This window comes from Myxine glutinosa, chromosome 12, assembly GCF_964187855.1.
Source record: "Myxine glutinosa chromosome 12, kmMyxGlut1.1, whole genome shotgun sequence".
Taxonomy (NCBI): domain Eukaryota; kingdom Metazoa; phylum Chordata; class Myxini; order Myxiniformes; family Myxinidae; genus Myxine; species Myxine glutinosa.
In genome coordinates, this window is record NC_136272.1 from 105522770 (window position 1) to 105545140 (window position 22371).

The window sequence follows — 22371 nt, forward strand, 5'->3', positions numbered from 1 at the left end:
AGTAGATACCCTTAAACCTCAATTTTTTTTTAAATGCCGTGAACAAAGTTCAGTTGCAACATACCAAATGTAATTGTGCCAAGTTTGGTCACAATCCCATCAGCTGTTTCGGAGAAGAAATTGCAAGTGTTTACGGACTGACGGACGGACGACGCACCATCCCATTACCTCCCTGGAACTACTTTCCAGGTGAGCTAATAATACGGCAATAAACAGGCTTTCAAATAAAACATAATGAAAGCTCTACCTATAATGACAACAGTGTGCTTCTGGATTTAAAATAGGGACTTATTGATCACCCTGGACACACTAAGGACAAGGATATCAGTAGACGACGGACACTCACATCGACGATTTGGGGTCCCCACATCACGAGCCGAATATTTAGTTGAATAGTGTGTGTGTGTGTGTGTGTGTGTGTGTGTGTGTGTGTGTGTGTGTGTGTGTGTGTGTGTGTGTGTGTGTGTGTGTCAGATTCAAACGAAATTTGGTGGAGACAAGACCGACATGACAAGAATGACAGAATGACAAGGACAAATGATTAGATTTTTGTGAAGATCTGTATCTGGATTCAGATTCGAGAACTTTTAAGTGATTCGTCTCCATTGGGAGATTGGGCCAAAAACGATACGGAGCACGATATTTCAAAAGGTTATGGACGAGTTTGACAAAACTAGGTGGATGAGTTCGTTCGGTGACAAGAACAGACAGATTAAATGTTGGTTCAGGTCCGAATCCAGATCTGGCCTATCTGTGGGATACAAAGAGTAAACTGTTCAGCCTGGCGAAGGTCTGCTCTCTCCCGAGTGTTGTTCCTGTTTGTTTTGACCTTCCTTTTTCTCTTGTGGAGAAACACATTTTCGGCTTCATGCACTGGAGATGGGAATCACGGAGGGCGTTATGTTGATTGGGGAGGGACAGGATGGGTTGCAAAGTCGCTGCTGCACTCGAATGTTGACATCTTTGCAGGAAGCCTGAACACTCAGATAACTTGTTCTTTTTGTCTTTTAATATGGAATTCGTACATTGAGCTCTGACTGTTCACGTTTTTAGTGTTATTGTTTTCGCAAGCTTTGGTGCGAAGAAACAAAGGACACACACACACACACACACACACACACACACACACACACACACACACACACACACACACACACACACACACACACACACACACACGCCCTTTTAAGGGTATCACACATTGGACCAGTGCACCATTATCCAGAACTGTAGGCATGTTACGCAAGATGGTTGTGACGCTGGTAATCTTTGCCCTTGCCACACCCCACTGGGAAAGCCTTTCCTCAGGACAGCTCAGTCACAGTGAAGCCTGACTTGGGGGAGATGTCAAGGCAGCGTGTGTGTGTGTGTGTGTGCACACACACACACGTATATGAAGCCTGGTGTTGGCTTAACGGGTAGGGTGCTGGCTTGGAATTCTAGGGTCCTCAGTTGAAATCCCGGTCAGTCGTTGAAGTAACACCGGGTGAGGTTGACTCAGGCTGTCATCCTTCTGAGGACGGCAAAATGAGTACCAGCTTACTGGATGAATGAGCCATTCGAGTATCCTGCGTAGGAGTGACGACTGGGATTGTGCCCAATAGCCAAGAAACTGCTTTGGCAGCCATATACATCTTAGGATACAGCATATATTTATATACTTGTGGGGTCACCCGTGGGAATCCCACAGGCATGGACATCGTGGGAATCCCACGTCTTCATTTAAATGTTGCACATTCAGTTTTACAAACTGGTTATGGGCAACTTATCAGATCCACAAATGATGTAATCTACACAATGTATTTACTTTGATGACATGTGAATGCATGTGCGTGCACATGGGAAATACAGTTTGAATGTGTTATTATATCTCACGTAAAATGTGACTTCAAGACCTCAAATCCTCTCCCTCCCCACCCCCATCCCTCCCACAAAACGCACACTGCACCAGGAAGTGGATCACCCACAGGGGAGTGGGTCACACACACACGGGGGAGTGGGTCACATACACACACAGTGGAGTGGGTCACACACACGGAGGAGTGGGTCACACACACACGGGGGAGTGGGTCACACACACACACGGGGGAGTGGGTCACACACACACATGGGGGAGTGGGTCACACACACACACGGGGGAGTGGGTCACACACACACATGGGGGAGTGGGTCACACACGGGGGAGTGTGTCACAGACACAGACGGGGGAGTGGGTCACGCACACACGGGGGAGTGGGTCACACACACACGGGGGAGTGGGTCACACACACGGGAGGGGGGGGAGTGGGTCACACACACACACACATGGGGGAGTGGGTCACACACACACATGGGGGGGGGGGGGGTGGGTCACACACACACATGGGGGAGTGGGTCACACACACACACATGGGGGAGTGGGTCACACACACACACATGGGGGAGTGGGTCACACACACACATGGGGGAGTGGGTCACACACACACATGGGGGAGTGGGTCACACACACACATGGGGGAGTGGGTCACACACACACACATGGGGGAGTGGGTCACACACACACATACACACACACACATGGGGGAGTGGGTCACACACACACACACACACACACCCAGGAGTGGGTCACACACATCTCGTTTTTTCATTTCTGTTCCTCACAATTCTGTCTCTCTTATTCACACAGACACTAACACCATGCACTACTCCGACACTTTCAACACAAACACACGGCACCATTCACGTGCATTGCCTCATTTGCTCAATATGCTCACCGGCAAAGATTCTCACACACATGGCATCATCTGATCTACCTGGTGCCCTTCTAACTTGGTGCTCCCCGTCTTCCCTTTAAACTAAGCACATACCACGTCATTAACAACCCACTCCCCCCCCCCCCCCTCCCGTGTGTGTGACCCACTCCCCCGTGTGTGTGTGTGACCCACTCCCCCATCTGTGTCTGTGACACACTCCCCCGTGTGTGACCCACTCCCCCATGTGTGTGTGTGACCCACACATACACATACACACACACAAACACACACACACACACACACACATATGCAAATATATACACCTTTATACATACATACATACACACTGGGGAGTGGGTCACACGCACACATGGGGGAGTGGGTCACACACACATACATACACACACAAACACACACACACACACACGGGGGGGAGGATTCAAATGCGAGTGGAGACACATAAACGATGCTCCGCCCTTCTCCTCACATCTGCAGTGTGCCTAATTGCAACTTTTTATTGTGACTATGTCTAAAGAATGAAACATTCCGACTATTCAAAGAATACAGCTCAAATGGAAAAGTCCCTGGGAAAAGTCTTTGGGGTGGTGTATAGAACATCACATAACACATTTCTGTCCCGGGTAAACCAATGTTACTCTTTTCGTTACAGCATACAAAATGACATTTTTAAAATTAAAGATATCAAAAAAATTTTTTTAAAGTGTACGTGGACATAACTTATAAAATAAGAACGAAAAAATATCTCTCGGCAAGCTCCCGTCTGTGTTTATTTTTATTTTACACACGTGAATTGCATGTCCATGCACACATGAAATGGAGTTTGTTTATTAATCCTGTATGTGAACACGATTCAGCCTTGAAAACTCGTGTGAAAAAAATTAACATCGATGGAATGAATGGAGTGTTCAAACAGGATTACCTTTAGATGAATGAAATTGGAACGAAGAAATATCTGTCGGCAATTTCGAACGAAGCTCTGCCCCTCTCCCCACATTGTTGACTTTTTTGTGATGACTGTCATCAAACGGAAAAGTAATATATCTTAACGGAATAGAAAAAGCGAATTTTTAATATATCTCGGCAATTTCCCGTCTGTGTTATTTGGGTGGTGTATGATACATTGTGCCGCAAATTTTTAATATATCTCGGCATTTTCCCGTGTGTGCGTGAATTTTCTAAATTATTGCTGAAACCGAGTCTAAAACCATCGATAAAAATGAAATCAGATGGTGAATTAGAATGGAGATAAAGGTAAGAGAGTCGCAATGGCCTTTATGTTATAGGCCTTTGAAAATGCATTTCATTCTATAAATGGAACCTTTCATCAAATTTTATTCCCGTTTTTTTTTTCAACCGAGTCTAAAACCATGTTAGCGACTGTGAAAAATGAAATGAGATATCAAATTAGAGTTGGAATAAAACTGTGAGAGAGAGCAATACACCACGGGCCTAACAAAAGAGGCCTCAAAGCTATGTGAGGAAACAAAATGGTGGATATTTGTTTTTGAAGCCCCTCCCAGACCGGGTGTAGCCACTACCCCGGACAGACAGACAGACAGACAGAATCACCTACGGAGATTATAATATATATATATATATATATATATATATATATATATATATATATACATACATACATACATATGTAGCGGTTACCGCTGGATGCACACAATCGCCTTGCACCGGCCAGAACACGGCCAGACGCGCCTCTCCCGGGCATGCCCGGACTCACTGTTCCCGGGCACGCCCGAACCTCCCGGGCACGCCCGGTCTCGTCTTTCCCGGGCATGCCCGCTCTCGCCTTTCCAGGGCTCGCCCAGAGCGTCCGGGCATGCCCGCTATCGCCTTTTCAGGGCTCGCCCAGAGCGTCCGGGCATGCCCGCTATCGCCTTTCCAGGGCTCGCCCAGAGCGTCCGGGCATGCCCGCTATCGCCTTTCCAGGGCTCGCCCAGAGCGTCCGGGCATGCCCGCTATCGCCTTTCCAGGGCTCGCCCAGAGCGCCCGGGCACGCCCAGCCTCGACTTGCCAGGCCGCAGCCAAACACGCCCGGGCAGGTCCAGACTCGCCTTTCCAAGACTCGCCCTTGACACCCGGGCATGCCCGGTATAGCTTTTGCCGGGCAAACTTCCCGACATAAATGTGTATATATATTGCTGCCTGAAAAACGGGCTTGTCAGAATACCTGAGCTGTTTTGTTTCAATAAAGCAACTCGGACGAATTCCGTCTTTGGTCGCGTCAATTCTTTCGACTCGCGTTGGAGCGCAGTTCCTTCATTGGTGACCTACCGACATGGATACGGCAGTGACGCTTAAACTGCCTACCTTCTGGGAGGCTCACGCCGCTGTTTGGTTCGATCAGGCGGACTCTCAGTTCGCCCTGCGAGGCATCACCGCGGACGACACCCGCTTCCACCATGTTGTGGCGGCGCTCGGTTCCGCCACCGCGGCCCGCGCCTTGAGCCTCCTCGAGCACCCGCCGGCTGCTGACAAATACGACGCGCTGAAGACACTCCTCCTCGATGCTTTCGCCCTCTCACCGGCAGCACGCGCACGGCGCCTGCTCGCTCTGCCCGAGCTCGGCGATACGCGCCCGTCAGAGCGCATGGACTATATGCTCTCGTTGCTCGGTGAGCACTCTCCGGATTTTCTGTTCCGCGACCTGTTCCTTCGCCAGCTGCCTCACCCGGTACGCCTCGCCCTGGCTGGCACGTTGATCACGGATTCCCGCGCCCTCGCCAGGGAAGCCGATAAGATCTCCTCGGCGGGCCAGCACATCGGCGCGGTTACCTGGAGCCCGCCGCTGTCCGAGGCGACGCCCACGACGCCCGAGCGCCCTGCGCGGTTGGAGGCCGAACTGCCGGTGCAACTGGCGGCCGCCACGCCGCACCGCCCGCTTCCGACACGACGGCCGGAGCCTCCACCTGACCGTGTGTGGTGTTATTACCACGCCAGGTTCGGACACAAGGCTCGGACGTGCTGGCCCCCGTGCACTTTCGGCAGGTCAGGAAACGGCCGGGCCGGCGTTCATTCCCAGCCATGAGCGCCGGCCACTTGGGCAACTTGCTGTTTATTCGGGACAAAGCGTCTGGGCGGCGTTTCCTGTGTGACACCGGCGCCCAACTGAGCGTCATACCCGCCTCCGAGCAGGACAGGAGGGACGCCGTTTGCGGCCCCTCTTTGGTCGCTGCTAATGGCTCGGCCATACGCACTTTCGGCCCACGCGTCGTCACCCTCTGCTTCGGCAGCCAGCGTTTTCAATGGACTTTTGTGACTGCCTGCGTCCCCATGGCTTTGCTGGGCGCCGACTTCCTCTGCGCGCACGGGCTGCTGGTCGACGTCAAACGTCGTCGCCTTGTCAACGCCGAGACCTTCAGCTCCCTGGCGTGCACGATGAGCAGCTCCGCGCCGACCGAACTGGCGTGCGCCCTCCCGGCAGCGAACGAGTTCGCTCGCCTGCTCGCAGAATTCCCGGCCCTCACGCGGCCGACGTTTTCGGCCGTCGCGGTGCGGCACGGGATCGAGCACCACATACCCACTACGGGCCCGCCGGTCTACGCCAGGGCCCGCCGCCTCGACCCGGCCAAGCTCGCCATGGCGAAGGCCGAGTTCGACGCGTTGGAGCACCTCGGCATCATGCGGCGCTCCGATAGCGCGTGGGCCTCGCCACTGCACATCGTGCCAAAGCCGGGGGGTGGATGGCGCCCGTGTGGTGACTACCGCCGTCTCAACGACGCTACCACCCCCGACAGGTACCCGATCCCGCATATTCAGGACTTTTCCGCCCGTTTGGCGGGACGGGTCATCTTTTCGAAAATTGACCTGATACGGGGCTACCACCAGGTACCTGTCCGGGCGGCCGACGTCCCGAAGACGGCCGTCATCACGCCGTTCGGCCTGTTCGAATTTTTGCGGATGCCGTTTGGCCTCAAGAACGCGGCCCAGGCGTTCCAGCGCTTGATGGACGGCGTGCTGCACGACCTGCCGTTTCTTTTCGTCTATCTGGACGATATCCTCGTCGCCAGCACGTCCCGCGCCGACCACCTCCTCCACCTCCGAACACTGTTCGGTCGCCTCAGCGAGCACGGCTTAATTGTCAACCCGGTCAAATGCCACTTCGGCGCGACGACCGTTGACTTTTTGGGCCACCGCATCACCAAGACCGGGGCCGTGCCGCTGCCGACCAAGGTTGAGGCCATCACCACGTTCCCGCGTCCCCGTTCCATCAAGGCCCTCCAAGAGTTCCTCGGCATGGTGAATTTTTATCACCGATTCGTGCCCCGCGCTGCTCAGCTCATGCGGCCCCTTTACGAGGCCCTCCGGGGCAAGCCGGCCAAGCATGACATTGTTTGGTCCGCGGCCATGGACGCGGCCTTCGCCAGCGCCAAACGGGCCCTCGCCGACGCAACGCTGCTGGCTCACCCGGTGCTCAACGCGCCCATTGCCCTCACTACGGACGCCTCCAACTACGCGGTGGGCGCCGTCCATGAGCAATGGGTGGACGGGGTTTGGCAGCCACTCGCTTTTTTCAGCCGGCAACTCCGGCCGAACGAGTTAAACTACAGCACGTTCGACCGCGAGCTGCTCGGGCTATTCCTGGCCGTTCGCCATTTCCGACACCTCCTGGAGGGCCGCCCGTTCACGGCTTTCGTCGACCACAAGCCGTTGGTCTACGCAATGGCTAAGGTCACGGAGCCGTGGTCGGCCCGCCAGCAGCGCCACCTCTCCGCCGTGTCGGAGTTCACCACGGACATCCGGCACGTCGCCGGCAAAGACAACGCCGTGGCCGACTGTCTTTCTCGGGCCAGCGCGAACGCGGTCCACCTCGGCGTGGACTTCGCGCTCATGGCGGCCGACCAGACCACCGACGCCTCGGTGCAGGCACTCCGTGCGGCGGACACGGGCCTCCGCCTGGCCGACATTCCCTTCGCGGGCACCGTCCTGCTCTGCGACGTCTCCCAGGGCCAGCCTCGCCCCATCGTGCCCGTTTCCTGGCAGCGCCGCATCTTCGCCTCCATCCACGGCCTTTCTCACCCGGGCCGGAAAGCTTCTCAGAAGCTGGTGTCGGCGCGTTTCGTCTGGCACGGCCTTCGACGAAACATCCGCGACTGGGCCAACGCCTGCACGGCCTGCCAGCGGGTCAAGGTCCACCGCCACACCCAGGCCCCGCTGGCACCTTTCGCCGTGCCTGAACGGCGTTTTGACCACGTCCACGTGGACCTGGTGGGTCCCCTGCCCCCCTCGCGGGGGTTCACCCACCTGCTCACCATGGTGGACAGGACCACCAGGTGGCCGGAGGCTGTGCCCCTCGCCTCCACCACCACCGCCGACGTGGCGCAGGCGTTCATCGCCACCTGGGTCGCGCGCTTCGGCGCACCAGCGGACATCTCGTCCGACCGCGGCCCACAATTCACGTCTGAGCTTTGGGGCGCGGTCGCCCTTTCGTTGGGGGTCACGCTGCACCGCACCACGGCCTACCACCCCCAAGCCAACGGGTTGTGCGAGCGGTTTCACCGCTCCATGAAGGCGGCACTCATGGCCGGCCTTCAGGACGACGGTTGGGCCGACCGGCTGCCATGGGTCCTTTTGGGCCTTCGCACGGCCCCCAAGGAAGACCTCCAGGCGTCCGCCGCCGAGCTCGTCTACGGCCAGCCGCTCCGCGTCCCGGGCGAATTCGTGCCCGACGCTACCAGTCCCTGGTCCGCCGCTCGCCAGCGCTCGGACCTCCAGGAGGCCGCACGACGATTTGCCCCCGTGCCGACGTCCCGCCACGGTGGCCCCCAGTCCTACGTCCCCCCGGCGCTTCGCACAGCGGAGTACGTCTTTGTGCGTCATGACGCGCACCGGGGGCCACTCCGGCCGCCGTACGACAGGCCCTTCCGGGTCCTGCGACGGGGCGACAAGTCTTTCATCGTCGACTTCGGCGGCCGGCCGGACCGGATTTCTGTGGACCGCCTCAAACCGGCGCACATGGACGTCGACCGACCACCACGGTTGGCCCTTCCTCCGCGGCGAGGCCGCCCCCCGTCCACAGTTCCCCCCGCTCGACCACCCACCACCACATCGGACCCCTCCCCACGACCCTCCAGGGGTCGCTTCGGCCGGGTCATCCGGACCCCCCTTAAATTGACCCTGCCGGTGCAGGTCGATTCTGGAGGGGCGTGTGTAGCGGTTACCGCTGGATGCACACAATCGCCTTGCACCGGCCAGAACACGGCCAGACGCGCCTCTCCCGGGCATGCCCGGACTCACTGTTCCCGGGCACGCCCGAACCTCCCGGGCACGCCCGGTCTCGTCTTTCCCGGGCATGCCCGCTCTCGCCTTTCCAGGGCTCGCCCAGAGCGTCCGGGCATGCCCGCTATCGCCTTTTCAGGGCTCGCCCAGAGCGTCCGGGCATGCCCGCTATCGCCTTTCCAGGGCTCGCCCAGAGCGTCCGGGCATGCCCGCTATCGCCTTTCCAGGGCTCGCCCAGAGCGTCCGGGCATGCCCGCTATCGCCTTTCCAGGGCTCGCCCAGAGCGCCCGGGCACGCCCAGCCTCGACTTGCCAGGCCGCAGCCAAACACGCCCGGGCAGGTCCAGACTCGCCTTTCCAAGGCTCGCCCTTGACACCCGGGCATGCCCGGTATAGCTTTTGCCGGGCAAACTTCCCGACATAAATGTGTATATATATTGCTGCCTGAAAAACGGGCTTGTCAGAATACCTGAGCTGTTTTGTTTCAATAAAGCAACTCGGACGAATTCCGTCTTTGGTCGCGTCAATTCTTTCGACTCGCGTTGGAGCGCAGTTCCTTCACATACATACATACATACATACATACATATATATATATATATATATATATATATTATATATATATATATATACATATATATATATATATATATATATATATATATATATACATACTGTATATATATATATATATATATATATATATATATATATATATATATTTCTCATGATGCCTGAAGTAGATTTCTGCCACTTGTTTGATCACCCAACTGGATGATAACATTAGGATGTGTCCAATTTTATTGCATTTCCTCTTCTATTTGCTGTTGATTTTTCACCCAACCCTTAGATTTGGTCAGCATTGGTTATCCTGTATGTTCCGTGTCCACTTCACATTTTGCGCAAAATTAAAATGCCTTCACCTTGTTGTATCGTAATGTTATCAAGTTGATTACGGCATTGATACAAAGTGGGTGCTGTTTTGTTGTTTTGGTAACCAGGGCCTGTATATCTCATGACAGACTATGGAAAGAAGCACGACCTTGCAGATGTTGTCTCAGTCAAATACAACGGGCAGCGTGGCCAACATCATCAATATGCCCACGCCTCCGATAAAGTATGGCACTCTCGCGCTTGTGCCGATTTTCTGTGCCATGGGCCTTCTGGGTGCCCTCACATGTCACATGCTGAAAAAGAAGGGGTATCGGTGCACAGCTTCCAAGCCGTACACAGAAGGAGAGTCCCATGCAGCTTGTGGTAAGCTCTAAATTTCACTCTTGCTTTGATTCTTTGTTCTCACTGAGGTTGTATATACTGTGTGACTAAAGACACCATAAACACCAGAATAGACACTATAAAGCTGGTTATCGTTATCATTCGTATGCAACACTTGGCTGCTGATTTGCACCATGGGGGTGAAGCAATGCTGCTGTTGCAGGTCGCCTTGTAGATCATGGCCAGAATTTATAATTTAGCCAGGGTACTGGCACACAATGGCCTACTCTTGCAGAAAGGCACATTGGGATCTTTAACTTCGACCAATGAATGCTAGCAAACGGGACATACTGCCTTACCTCCACCTGAGGGACAGCGCACCCATCGATGCAACAACTTGTCTGCGAAGCGCCAATCTGATGCTTGATAGTCACGTCGGGAATTTAACCTCGTTCTGATGTCTCATCGGCAAGTACGCTACCCCTGAACAGTTCTGTCTCCCTTACAGCCGGTGATTCATAGCTCGTGCTAGGCTTTATGAGGTGGAACAGAGTGTTACGGTGTATGGTGATTATGAACAGATGGTAGGATGGCTCTTCCTGAGATGCCTCATGTGTGTTAGAGCAGAAAGCGAATAGGACCGATTACCTGCCTTGGTACCGCGCAGGCATGGTGCTGGAAACGTGCCATCCTTGAGATGGGACGTTAAACTGTCTGTTCCTCAACAGTTTAACAGCTTGTGTTTCCTTAGGGAGTTCTGTCCATTCCCCTTCTCTTTTATCTCTCCCCATTACTACAAGGCTGGGTACTGCTACACCTACACCTGTATTGCTGTCATGGCACGGCAACAAATTGCATCTTCAAGATCCTGGAATGCAATCGTGAAGACAATAAAATAATGAAAAATCACTCATAGAGCGACACTTGGCAAAACAGAACAAAAGTGGAATGGCACTCAGTAGAGCATCCTTTTATCCTCAAAAATAGTTGGTGGTTGGTTTCAGTAAGCTGATATGAAAATCCTATTCAAATTTCAAGTCAATCGGATGAAAATAGAGGCTTTTAGAAATTTGGAAAAAGCGGTTGACGTTGGGCCTATGTTGACCTTTTGACCTATGGTGATCTCAAAAATAGTTGGTGGTTGAATTCAGTTTGCTGAAATGTAAATCCCATTCCTATTTCAAGTGAATCGGATGAAAATTGAGGATTTTAGAAATTTGAAATGGTTGTTGACCTTTGGCCTATGTTGACCTTTTGGCCTATGCTGATCTCAAAAATAGCTGGTGGTTGAATTCAGTGAGCCGATATGTAAATCCTATTCAAATTTCAAGTCAATCGGATGAAAATTGAGGATTTTATAAATTTGAAAAAAGGTGGTTGACCTTTGGCCTATGTTGACCTTTTGGCCTATGTTGATCTCAAAAATAGTTGGTGGTTGAATTCAGTTCGCCGATGTGTAAATCCTATTAAAATTTCAAGTCAATCGGATGAAAATTGAGGATTTTAGAAATTTGAAAAAAGTGGTTGACCTTTGGCCTATGTTGACCTTTTGGCCTATGTTGATCTCAAAAATAGTTGGTGGTTGAATTCAGTTCGCCGATATGTAAATCCTATTCAAATTTCAAGTCAATCGGATGAAAATTGAGGATTTTAGAAATTTGAAATGGTTGTTGACCTTTGGCCTATGTTGACCTTTTGGCCTATGCTGATCTCAAAAATAGTTGGTGGTTGAATTCAGTTTGCTGATGTGTAAATCCTGTTCAAATTTCAAGTCAATCGGATGAAAATTGAGGATTTTATAAATTTGAAAAAAGGTGGTTGACCTTTGGCCTATGTTGACCTTTTGGCCTATGCTGATCTCAAAAATAGTTGGTGATTGAATTCAGTTTGCTGATGTGTAAATCCTGTTCAAATTTCAAGTCAATCGGATGAAAATTGAGGATTTTAGAAATTTGAAAAAAGTGGTTGACCTTTAGCCTATGTTGACCTTTTGACCCCACAAATATATAGGATTTTGTCGGACCACGAACTCTACCATTTGGTAAAGTTTCGTGAAGATCGGTTTCAAATTGTGACCTGTAGGCAAGTATAAGTGAGCGGACAGACAAACACACACACACACACACACACACACACACACACACACACACACACACACACACACAAACCGGAGTGATCAACATACTTGCAAAAAAATGTTTGTTTCTGCCAAGTAATAAATGTGCAATAAACGTTGGCTAGAAAAGTAAGACCTATGATAAAGGATGTGGAATTAAACTGAAATATTATGTTAGGGTAAAAGAAGGAATTTTGGAAAACCGGTTGTTAAAGTTTATTGAGATGAACAGAACAGGCTGTTTGACACCTCGTTTATGTAACGCCCTGTTTCGTTTCATTCCATTTATTCTATGTTTCATTGTGCAGCGCCCTCTACCGATCGGTATACGCGCTGAGCCACGAACCACATAGAGCTTTTCCAACTAAAGCCACGAACCACATAGAGCAAACTCCTCAGGGTTCTTTGAGTAAGCCTGCATTCAATTACTGGCTGTATAAATGTCTATAGGTGTACTCGTGCATTACAAATGTTTCACCAACTATTTCTTAGATGCAAGTAAAGCAATGCATTGAGCTTTTCTTTTTCTATTCCGCACACTCAGATGCACATATTGGAGTTTATACATGTGATTATCATTCCACTATATTTTTCCTCAAAGGCAATTCTTTCATTTGGTTCCTCAAAGGATGGGTTGTATTTGTGTAATCTAATTATTGGTATAAGGCTCCCAGCAGTGCTTGGACATAAACCATCTGCAAGACAAAGACACTAATACACACCTGTAAACTTTTACATGAATGAGATTTTTTTTTTTACGGCGTAGCCGTACGGCAAAGCCATCTAGAACAGTGTATGTATGTATGTATGTATGTATGTATGTATGTATGTATGTATGTATGTATGTATGTATGTATGTGTAATGAAATTGCAATTCAAGACCTCGTTCTCAGATATGAGGCTTTATTGAAATTGATCTTCACAAGTCCTACACAACACAAACAAGCGTCCCATTAGATCTACTAATCATATAAATAGAAAAGTGTACTAATACATTTGCCAACAATCGACAGTCACATCTTACCAACTCAGAACCGGCTCAGCGGTCATCGCAGCACAATCAGGCAGTAAATATCCTCCTCCTCTGTCTCACAGCATCCGGATATATATATATATATATACACAAAGAATTAAGTTAAGCACCCCTACACAACGAATTAAGGTAAGCACCCCCTAATATATATTCTTTGTGTATATGTATACATTGGCATATATTCTAAGGTATGTGAGATCAAATAATGATTGGTATGACATTAGCAATTATCCATTGATGAAATGCAGATACACAGGGTCTATGAGACGTAGGGTTGAGTCAGTGATCCGATCACGTGGGTCCTACACACGTTATTGACGCAAAGATCGCTAGAGGTCTTCTCAGAACAATGACTGTACGTTAGAAAACATAAACGTCATCCACACTGTCCGTGATGGACCTATAGCTCCATACTTAAATTGAGGTGCAAATATGCCTAAAATTCCCAAAAAATTGCACCTTAAATTATTCAGAATAAAATATTGAAAACGGCATGATTGTTATGTTTTTATGTGACCATAATATCACTTCTCCAGAAAATATAGCAATATCATGGGTATATTACACTGTTTTGACGACAACAAACTTGTAATGTGCGAGGTTGTAAAAAAACGGGGGGGGTGCTTAACTTAATTCTTTGTGTATATATATAGCCATGCAAGGAGCATCCCACCTCCAAAATATTTTTCTTATTCATTTTATCACAGTATGTATGTAGGTATGTATGTATGTATGTATGTATGTCCCTCATAAACGTACACCAATCAGAGCTGAGGATCTGGTCAAATGACAGGGGTGATGTGATGTTATTACGTCTGTGATGTCATTAAGGCATACGACGGCTGACTCCACACGCCGCCATTTTGATTTCTATGCCATTCAGGCCGAACACATTGTTGAACCTGTCATGTATCACAATCGCCATGCTCTACCTTTACGTTTTTCATTCAGTGTGAAGCACAAACAAACCGATTGTTAAAATGACCATCAAATATCGAAAGCATAGGCGTTACGGGTCTTCCAACGACAGTACATATAGGCCTTAGGCTTCTTGCCTTCATGCCTCACCTTCAGGCCGCTTCAGACAAATTAGCCCAGGTTTCTTAATACAGTAGTGTTGTTTTTGTATTAATAATAATAATATTGACGTTAATAATACAGTAAATATAATCGTAACACTGCAATCCCTTTGTCGTGACTGCAAAGTTACTAGATTGAAGTGGTGTATGGTTGGTTCATTGTTGACTCGTAACATATAGAATAATCCAGTGAGTGTCTCAATGCAATCTCTTCATTTCCATGGTGACAGACACCGTAGGGACTTATGGTACTTCAAATTATTTTAATACTTACATTATTTGCTAACTGGTATCCCCACCCTTGTCATATAGTCTAGTAGGAAGACTAGGTCCCCCTGCACCCCCCGGAGATATACTTCTAATCAGTGTTTCTAGATTGGAAACAATGTGTAGAAAATGACTAGCTATGGCCCCAAGCTGAAAAAATGTCCCACATACCATTTTTATGCAAATTACTGCTGCCATTATCAAAAAAAGACTAGGTCCCCCTGCACCCCCCCGGAGATATACTTCTAACCAGTGTTTCTAGATTGGAAAAAATGTGTAGAAAATGACTAGCTATGGCCCCAAGCTGAAACAATGTCCCACATACCATTTTTATGCAAATTACTGCTGCCATTATCAAAAAAACGATTTTTGACATATCTCAGCCAATATTGCAGATAATTGAAAAATGAAGGTGTCTAGACCCATGTTTTGAAGGGCATAGATCATGATAGAACTATTCATAACATGATTACATGTGTCTATGGTATACTAGTATGCTAATTAGTGCTTTATTTACAAAATAATCACAGTTTTACGAAATAATAGACTCATATTAAGGTCCGTCTACACAGACGTTAACACAAAGTTTTATTTTTCTAAATACCCTGTGAAATTCACCGAATGCCCTGTGAAACCTGGGATTCTTCTCCAGCTTTTTCAAGGGCCCGACTTTTCCCTTCCCTTTGAAGGCACTGGTGCAGTCTTCTCCGCTGAACACATAGTACCCCAGGAGAGTGGCACAGTAGTCCTCTCCCAGGGATTCTGCCAGCTCAGAGACGTTGACAAGTTGGCGATGCTTCCCTGACCCTGTATCCAGGTACACCGTCAGCTTGATGTTGTGGGCATGGTGGAGCAGGATCAGGAGGATGTCTGTGTCCGGTGTTCTGACTACAGCGTTCTTGTATCCGATGGTAGCAGCATGATGGAGGTACAGAACCACCCTGGTATCAGTCTCTTCCTGGTTGCTGTAGATCGTGGGGAGTTCACGTACCTCGACCTGAAACACAAAAAGGCACCGCATTTCAATCACCAGTCACTGCCAGTTTCAGTATATCTCCGGGGGGTGCAGGGGGACCTAGTCTTTTTTTGATAATGGCAGCAGTAATTTGCATAAAAATGGTATGTGGGACATTTTTTCAGCTTGGGGCCATAGCTAGTCATTTTCTACACATTTTTTCCAATCTATAAACACTGATTAGAAGTATATCTCCGGGGGGTGCAGGGGGACCTAGTCTTCCTACTAGACTAATACTATCCTCTTCAACTAAAGTAAAAAAACAAGCCCAGCTACGCCGCTGTTAGACTTTCGCTCTTGTTTTGTATAGAATGTCAAGGCTTGTGAAAGAGCTATTAATACACTCAGGACAGAGCAGAACAAAATCTACAGTAGAGAGAAGGGTGAAACACAAATATAGCAGGGTTGAAGGGCAAAATGGAGGGAGATTTGGACAAATTAATGAGTGCAGGGAGGAATGAGGGCTGGGGTAGGGCACATGGGGTGAATGAATGAATGAATAAATGAATGGTTTATTTGAAGTTACACTTCGTAGCCATTAGGCTAAATTCTGTGCAATCACAGAAGAACAGAAAGCAGAAACAAAACTGAACACAAAGCAATAAAAACTGGAACAGCACTCAGTAGAGCGCATACCTCTGCCAGGCTGAACAGTTTACGGTGTGTATCCCACTTATAGGCCGGATCTGGATTCGGACCTGAACCAAAATCTAATTGGCTTGTTCTTGTCACCGAACCAACTTGTCCACGAAATTTCGTTCGAATCCATGCACAACTTTTTGAGATATCGTGTTTACAGACAAACAGACAGACAGGGATGAAAACATAACCTCCATCCACCTTCGGTGGTGGAGGTAATGAAAGACACAAATGAACACAAAGCAGTAAGACTCCCAATGGCCTAATATTGCTCCTTGCTGGGCCTCTGAGTCATCCTGTCTGCGACAACCCTGGCTGAGTGGAGAAGACCTGTCCAACGCCATGTCTCAGGGAGCATTGCAATGGATCGCAGACAACTCCCCGATGCACTGGCAGCCAGCACAACCAAAGGAACACTCCAGGGGTTCTGTGAGCTTGGGAAGGGGTAGAGGAAAGAGGTAAACTGGGGGTAGAAAATATGATTTTGGATGGTAAATGATCTGAGATGGTGGTGAACAGCTGTCTTGAAGACTTAGAGGGAAAAATGAGATTGGAGAGAATGTGGAAGTTGATTCCACAGGTTGGAAAAAATAAAAACAATGGAGTGGAGGTGAGCAATTATTCTGGATTTTGGGAGTTTCACATGTGTGCCGTGCGGAAACTTTGAGGGGGGAGGCAAAGCACGGAAAGAGCAGAGGGTGCAAGATGGAGGAGGTGGTAGAAGACAGAGAGACTACCGACCTGTCTGCGATGGGAAGGTGATGTGTCCATAGAATCAGCTTCATCGTGGGAGATTCCAATGATCTTGAAAGCCTCGTTTTCGACGGCGTCTCGTTGATTGTTCAAAGGTGCAAGGCCAGAAGGGAGAGCGGTACTCAATCAAGTGGTGGATGAAGGCCTTGTCGGTGAATAGTAGTTTATGTGAGCGAAGGAAGGACTTTGTATGACAGAGGATGCCCAGTCGGCGGCTAGTTTTGGAGGCCAACTTTTGAAATATGGTTTGCCCAAAAAAGATCATGGCTGATAGTGAGACAAAGGAGTTTGAATGACTGAACCTCCTCAAGAGGATTGTTGAGTAAGTAGATTGGAGGGTTGCTAAATGGTTCTTTTGGAGAGAGATAGTGAGAGTGTGAGATTTGTCAGATTTAAAAGATATATTCCAAGTGTTTGTCCAGCTTGTGATTTTGTCAAGGTCCAGAGAGAGGGAAAAGGCAGCAGCGTTCCTGGATGAAGGATGAGGGATGTCGCAGCAGAGGGTGGAGTCATCAGCAAATCGATAAAGGGGATTTTCCAAACCACGAGTCCGGTGGCCTATTAGTGCTCATAATGAGCCAGGGATTCGGATGGTAACACTAATAGGCCACCAGACTCGGTGGCATAATGGTTAGAGCGTTCGCTATGAGTCTGGAGGTCAGAGGTTCGAACCCCAGGCGTAGCCCGACATAACCACAGAATTGATGGGCCTAATGGCCTACTCCTGCATTGAAGTTCCTAGTAGGGAACATGTTATATTATATCCTATTTGGGATTTTTATTTTGTTGGTGGTTGCTCTTGGGTATTGTAAACTCATGGTGGCGTGCTGTCACTGTGCATTGATCCTGTAGGACTGGACCTGAAAATTCTACCCAACATGCACTGAGTCAATAACAATACAGAGTTGGAGAGGGAACAGCACTTAACATTGGATAAGTGAACCAGCTGTTAACAGGCTTACCCTGTCTCTTTCCTCAAGCCTTTACAATTCATCCCTAATATGGCAGTGAGGCTCTTAATCCTGTCTCATAAATATGATCGCATGACTCCAATCCTCAGGCCACCTCGGATTGGGATTTATCTTTCGAGGATCTATCTTTCGAGCTAATATTCTCTGAATGAACAACGCTAATTAGAAGTTAATTGATTTATTTGATTAAAATCCTTGCCTTTGCTTCGATGGGAAGACATTTTGAGCTAAAGTTTCCTTTTTATCAAACACTCTGCCACAATACATTGAAACAAATCCCACTAGGCCAAGTAAAATGAATTATTAGTTTCTCGTCCCTGGCCGCCTCCTTTTTGATATGTACTATTTTCTCTCGATTACAAAAAACAATAATAATGAAACCATAATTATTTTGCGTTCCCTATAGGCCTAGCACTCACACAAATGAAATAGATCTCGCGTTCAGCGAATGTGATTTTCGAGACATGTAAGTACGTACGTACATAATGTGCACAGTTAAGTTGGCTAGCTCTGGCGATAGCGCGTTGTCGATGTCAATAACGACCTTTCTCAGTAGCTTTAATTGAGCTACTGATGAAGTACAGTAGACCTAGGTCTAAAAATGGTCTTCATTTGTGTAAGCATCCGAAAGGCTGGCTGAAAGTTTTTGAAGCCATGGTACGCTCGTATCCATATCCTGGGGGATATTTTCAACGAATTTGCAAATGGGGAGTTTGACCAGGGATCGCCCATTGACGCCAACAACTTCCAGAAAGCTCAGGTCAGTAGTGCCAGTTCGCATATATCTAGTTCCGGTTCAGTACGTACACGTACAAGCGCATGGTACAGCACACATTGCCAATGCTGCAGTAGATGTTGACATATTGCATATATGACCAACATCAACTTTATTGGTATAATATGCGATGTGTGTTGGTGGTAGTGCAAGTCTTTGGCCTGGTAGACTTCACTATGTGGCGGACATTTTGGAAAAAAAAAAAAAAAAAAACTGGGAAATATCAAATAGTAGGGCTATACTGAGGTATGTGAGATAAGGGTAATACAGGGTATATTGAAGGTATATGCATCGCCGCTAAGCTCTCTAGCCTGGGTTTGAATCTCGGCCCGGCTATAAACTGTCATCCTGGTGTTTCACATGTGTGGGGGAGGGTTGGAGGTTGGAGCGTTATTCTGTGTCCCATCTTCTAGCATTATTTGGTCGATGTTAAAGATGCCACGGTGTCTCTTGCGGAGACTTGGCAAGAATGTCAGTTCTGACCAGCCGGATCACGACAGACCTGTGCCAAAAACATTCCCCGGCTGATCCCGTAGGAACGTGGAAATAATTGGGGCCGTTAGAGAAGTATTAGTGCTATTCGGAATCTTACTATAATTCACCAAATGTCCGTCTGTTCCCAGGTACCGCAAAAACGGCTGCACCGATCGCAACGAAATTTTGGGTGGGTAATCGTGGGACCAAATGGAGTAAAATAGGCTATATTGTTTTTCCAATTCCAGCTTTGGTCTCCAGCATTTTCAGGTTTGGACTCCCGCATAACGTTATTGTCCCGGGTACTGCACAAACGGCTGCACCGATCGCAACGATTTCCTGGAACCCCTGCAGTAAAATCCTACGATAATTCACCAAAAGAACATGACATGAAAATTAAAAACGGCTGAACAGTATTTCATGAACATTTCATTGCGGAATTGAGGAAAATCCTGATGAATTACGAACCTGCCGCGAATGTGGAAGTGGACAGATTACGGCAATTAGCTGGTTTGATAATATCCCAATACAACCGTCATTTAAAACAGTATTTTGTTAAAGTATCAATTGATGATTGGAATTGAGTGAATACAATTACGATTTTGAATTCGTAATTGTATTCACCCAACCGTACGGAACTTCACATCAGGATTTAAATATTTGTTTATGTCACGAATGTTGTTAAAAGTTTATTTTTTATATTCATGCTATTTAATTTGTGATTGGAGTTATGCTGTTTGGAATGAAAAAAGAGATATCGAGTTCAAGTGAATGACGAAATGCAGTGACGGTTTCTACTTTCTAAATGTGAAATTCGCGGATCGCCAAACGCAGATTCGCCATTGACTGGATATGGAACAAATGTACCCGTTTGTTTGCCAACGGGTACGTTTTTCATGGAAGTCCTTCACGAACTTACTGTCCATGTCTGACGTGTGACTGAAGGTGCTACAGGAATGTGGAATTTATTGGTTTCATGCTTTAGCATTCGCCATTTCTGCATTGTCTGTTTGGTTCTGGCCTCCCACCCATGTGTAGCACGGGTACCTCACTAGTTGTCATAATTTGATGACAAACCTTAATTGTGACCTTGCCGATAACAAGCGTGGAAGCAAGATGCACTGCACTGCAACTTTATTCATTCTGGTGATGATTCATTTGTACTATTACATATGTTTTTATATCTATCTTTCGAGTCACATTTTTATTCATTCTTACTTAAAGGAAGGCAATTTATTTATAAGTTTCGTTTTTTTAATAGTTTCAGCAATGTAAAGATGTCCATGTGATGGAACATGCGTGTACCGTGAAATATCATGAACATGGTATTTTTTATCTTCTACCACTTCTCATATTTGTTTTTGCATCCACTGTGTGTTGATAAAGTGTGTTCATTAGAATTTGCCTTATTGGGCAATATTACCCACATGGTGCCTCGCCATTTATTGTATGTTTATTCTCTCCCATCCCACCTGTGCAGAGTGCTCGGCTCCTCAGCACGATGCCGATGATACGTTTCAAGCGCTCGTGCGCCTCGTAGCAGAAAACCCAGGTGATTGAAGCATTGCACTGAAATCGCCCACATACAAAGAGACTGCATTAATGAAAGGCTTCAAAGCAAATGTAATCCTGGCAATGTCTATCAGACCATATACAGTGCATTCAGAAAGTATTCAGACCCCTTCACTTTTTTCACATTTTATGTTGCAGCCTTATGCTGAAATCGTTTAAATTCATTTTTTCCCTCATCAATCTACACTCAATACCCCATAATGACAAAGAGAAAACAGGATTTTAAAAAGTTTTGCAAATTTATTAAAAAGAAAAAACTGAAATATCACATTGACATAAGTATTCATACCCTTTGCTATGACACTTGAAATTTTACTCAGGTGCCTCCCATTTCTCTTGATCATCTTTGAGATGTTTCTACACCTTGATTGGAGTCCACCTGTGGTAAATTCAATTGATTGGACATGATTTGGAAAGGCACACACCTGTCTATATAAGGTCTCACAGCTGACAATGCATATCAGAGCAAAATCCAAGCCACGAGGTCGAAGGAACTGCCTGCAGAGCTCAGAGACAGGATTGTGTCGAGGCACAGATCTGGGGAAGCCTACAAAAAAAATCTCTGCTGCATTGAAGGTTCCCAAGAGCACAGTGGCCTCCTTGATTCTTAAATGGAAGAAGTTTGGAACAACCAGGACTCTTCCTAGAGCTGGCCGTCCGGCCAAACTGAGCAATCGGGGGAGAAGGGCCTTGGTAAGAGAGGTGACCAAGAACCCGATGGTCAATATGGCTGAGCTCCATAGATCCTGTGTGGAGATGGAAGAAACTTCTAGAAGGACAACCATCACTGCAACACTCCACCGATCTGGGCTTTATGGCAGAGTGGCCAGAGGGAAGCCAAACAGTTCAATCTTGGTTTCATCAGACCACAGAATCTTGTGTCTCACAGTCTGAGAGTCCTTTAGGTGCTTTTTTGCAAACTCCAAGCAGACTTTCATGTGTCTTTCACTGAGGAGAGGCTTCTGTCTGGCCACTCTGCCATAAAGCCCAGATTGGTGGAGTGTTGCAGTGATGGTTGTCCTTCTGGAAGTTTCTCCCATCTCCACACAGGATCTCTTTAGCTCAGCCAGAGTGACCATCGGGTTATTGGTCACCTCTCTTACCAAGGCCCTTCTCTCCCCCGATTTCTCAGTTTGGCCGGGCGGCCAGCTCTAGGAAGAATCCTGGTTGTTCCAAACTTCTTCCATTTAAGAATCAAGGAGGCCACTGTGCTCTTGGGAACCTTCAATGCAGCAGAAATTTTTTTGTAGGCTTCCACAGATCTGTGCCTCGACACAATCCTGTCTCTGAGCTCTGCAGGCATTTCCTTCGACCTCATGGCTTGGTTTTTGCTCTGATATGCATTGTCAGCTGTGAGACCTTATATAGACAGGTGTGTGCCTTTCCAAATCATGTCCAATCAATTGAATTTACCACAGGTGGACTCAAATCAAGGTGCAGAAACATCTCAAAGATGATCAAGAGAAATGGGAGGCACCT

The 22371-nt window shown here is 47.9% G+C and overlaps 1 protein-coding gene across 3 annotated transcripts in view; it reads left to right on the top strand.

Moving 5' to 3' along the window:
- LOC137437724 (RELT-like protein 1) overlaps positions 1–22371 on the top strand; it is a 50549-nt gene that overhangs the window by 12170 nt on the left and 16008 nt on the right. For 2 of the 3 annotated variants that reach the window (XM_068132295.2, XM_068132294.2), the window contains exons 2-3: positions 10006–10240; positions 20801–20872. In XM_068132295.2, the coding sequence (XP_067988396.2) occupies positions 10009–10240; positions 20801–20872 (304 nt within the window). In that variant the 5' untranslated portion in view covers positions 10006–10008. Of the gene's footprint in view, positions 1–9984; positions 10241–20800; positions 20873–22371 lie in introns of all 3 variants that reach the window. The other variant, XM_068132296.2, reaches the window with a different exon arrangement.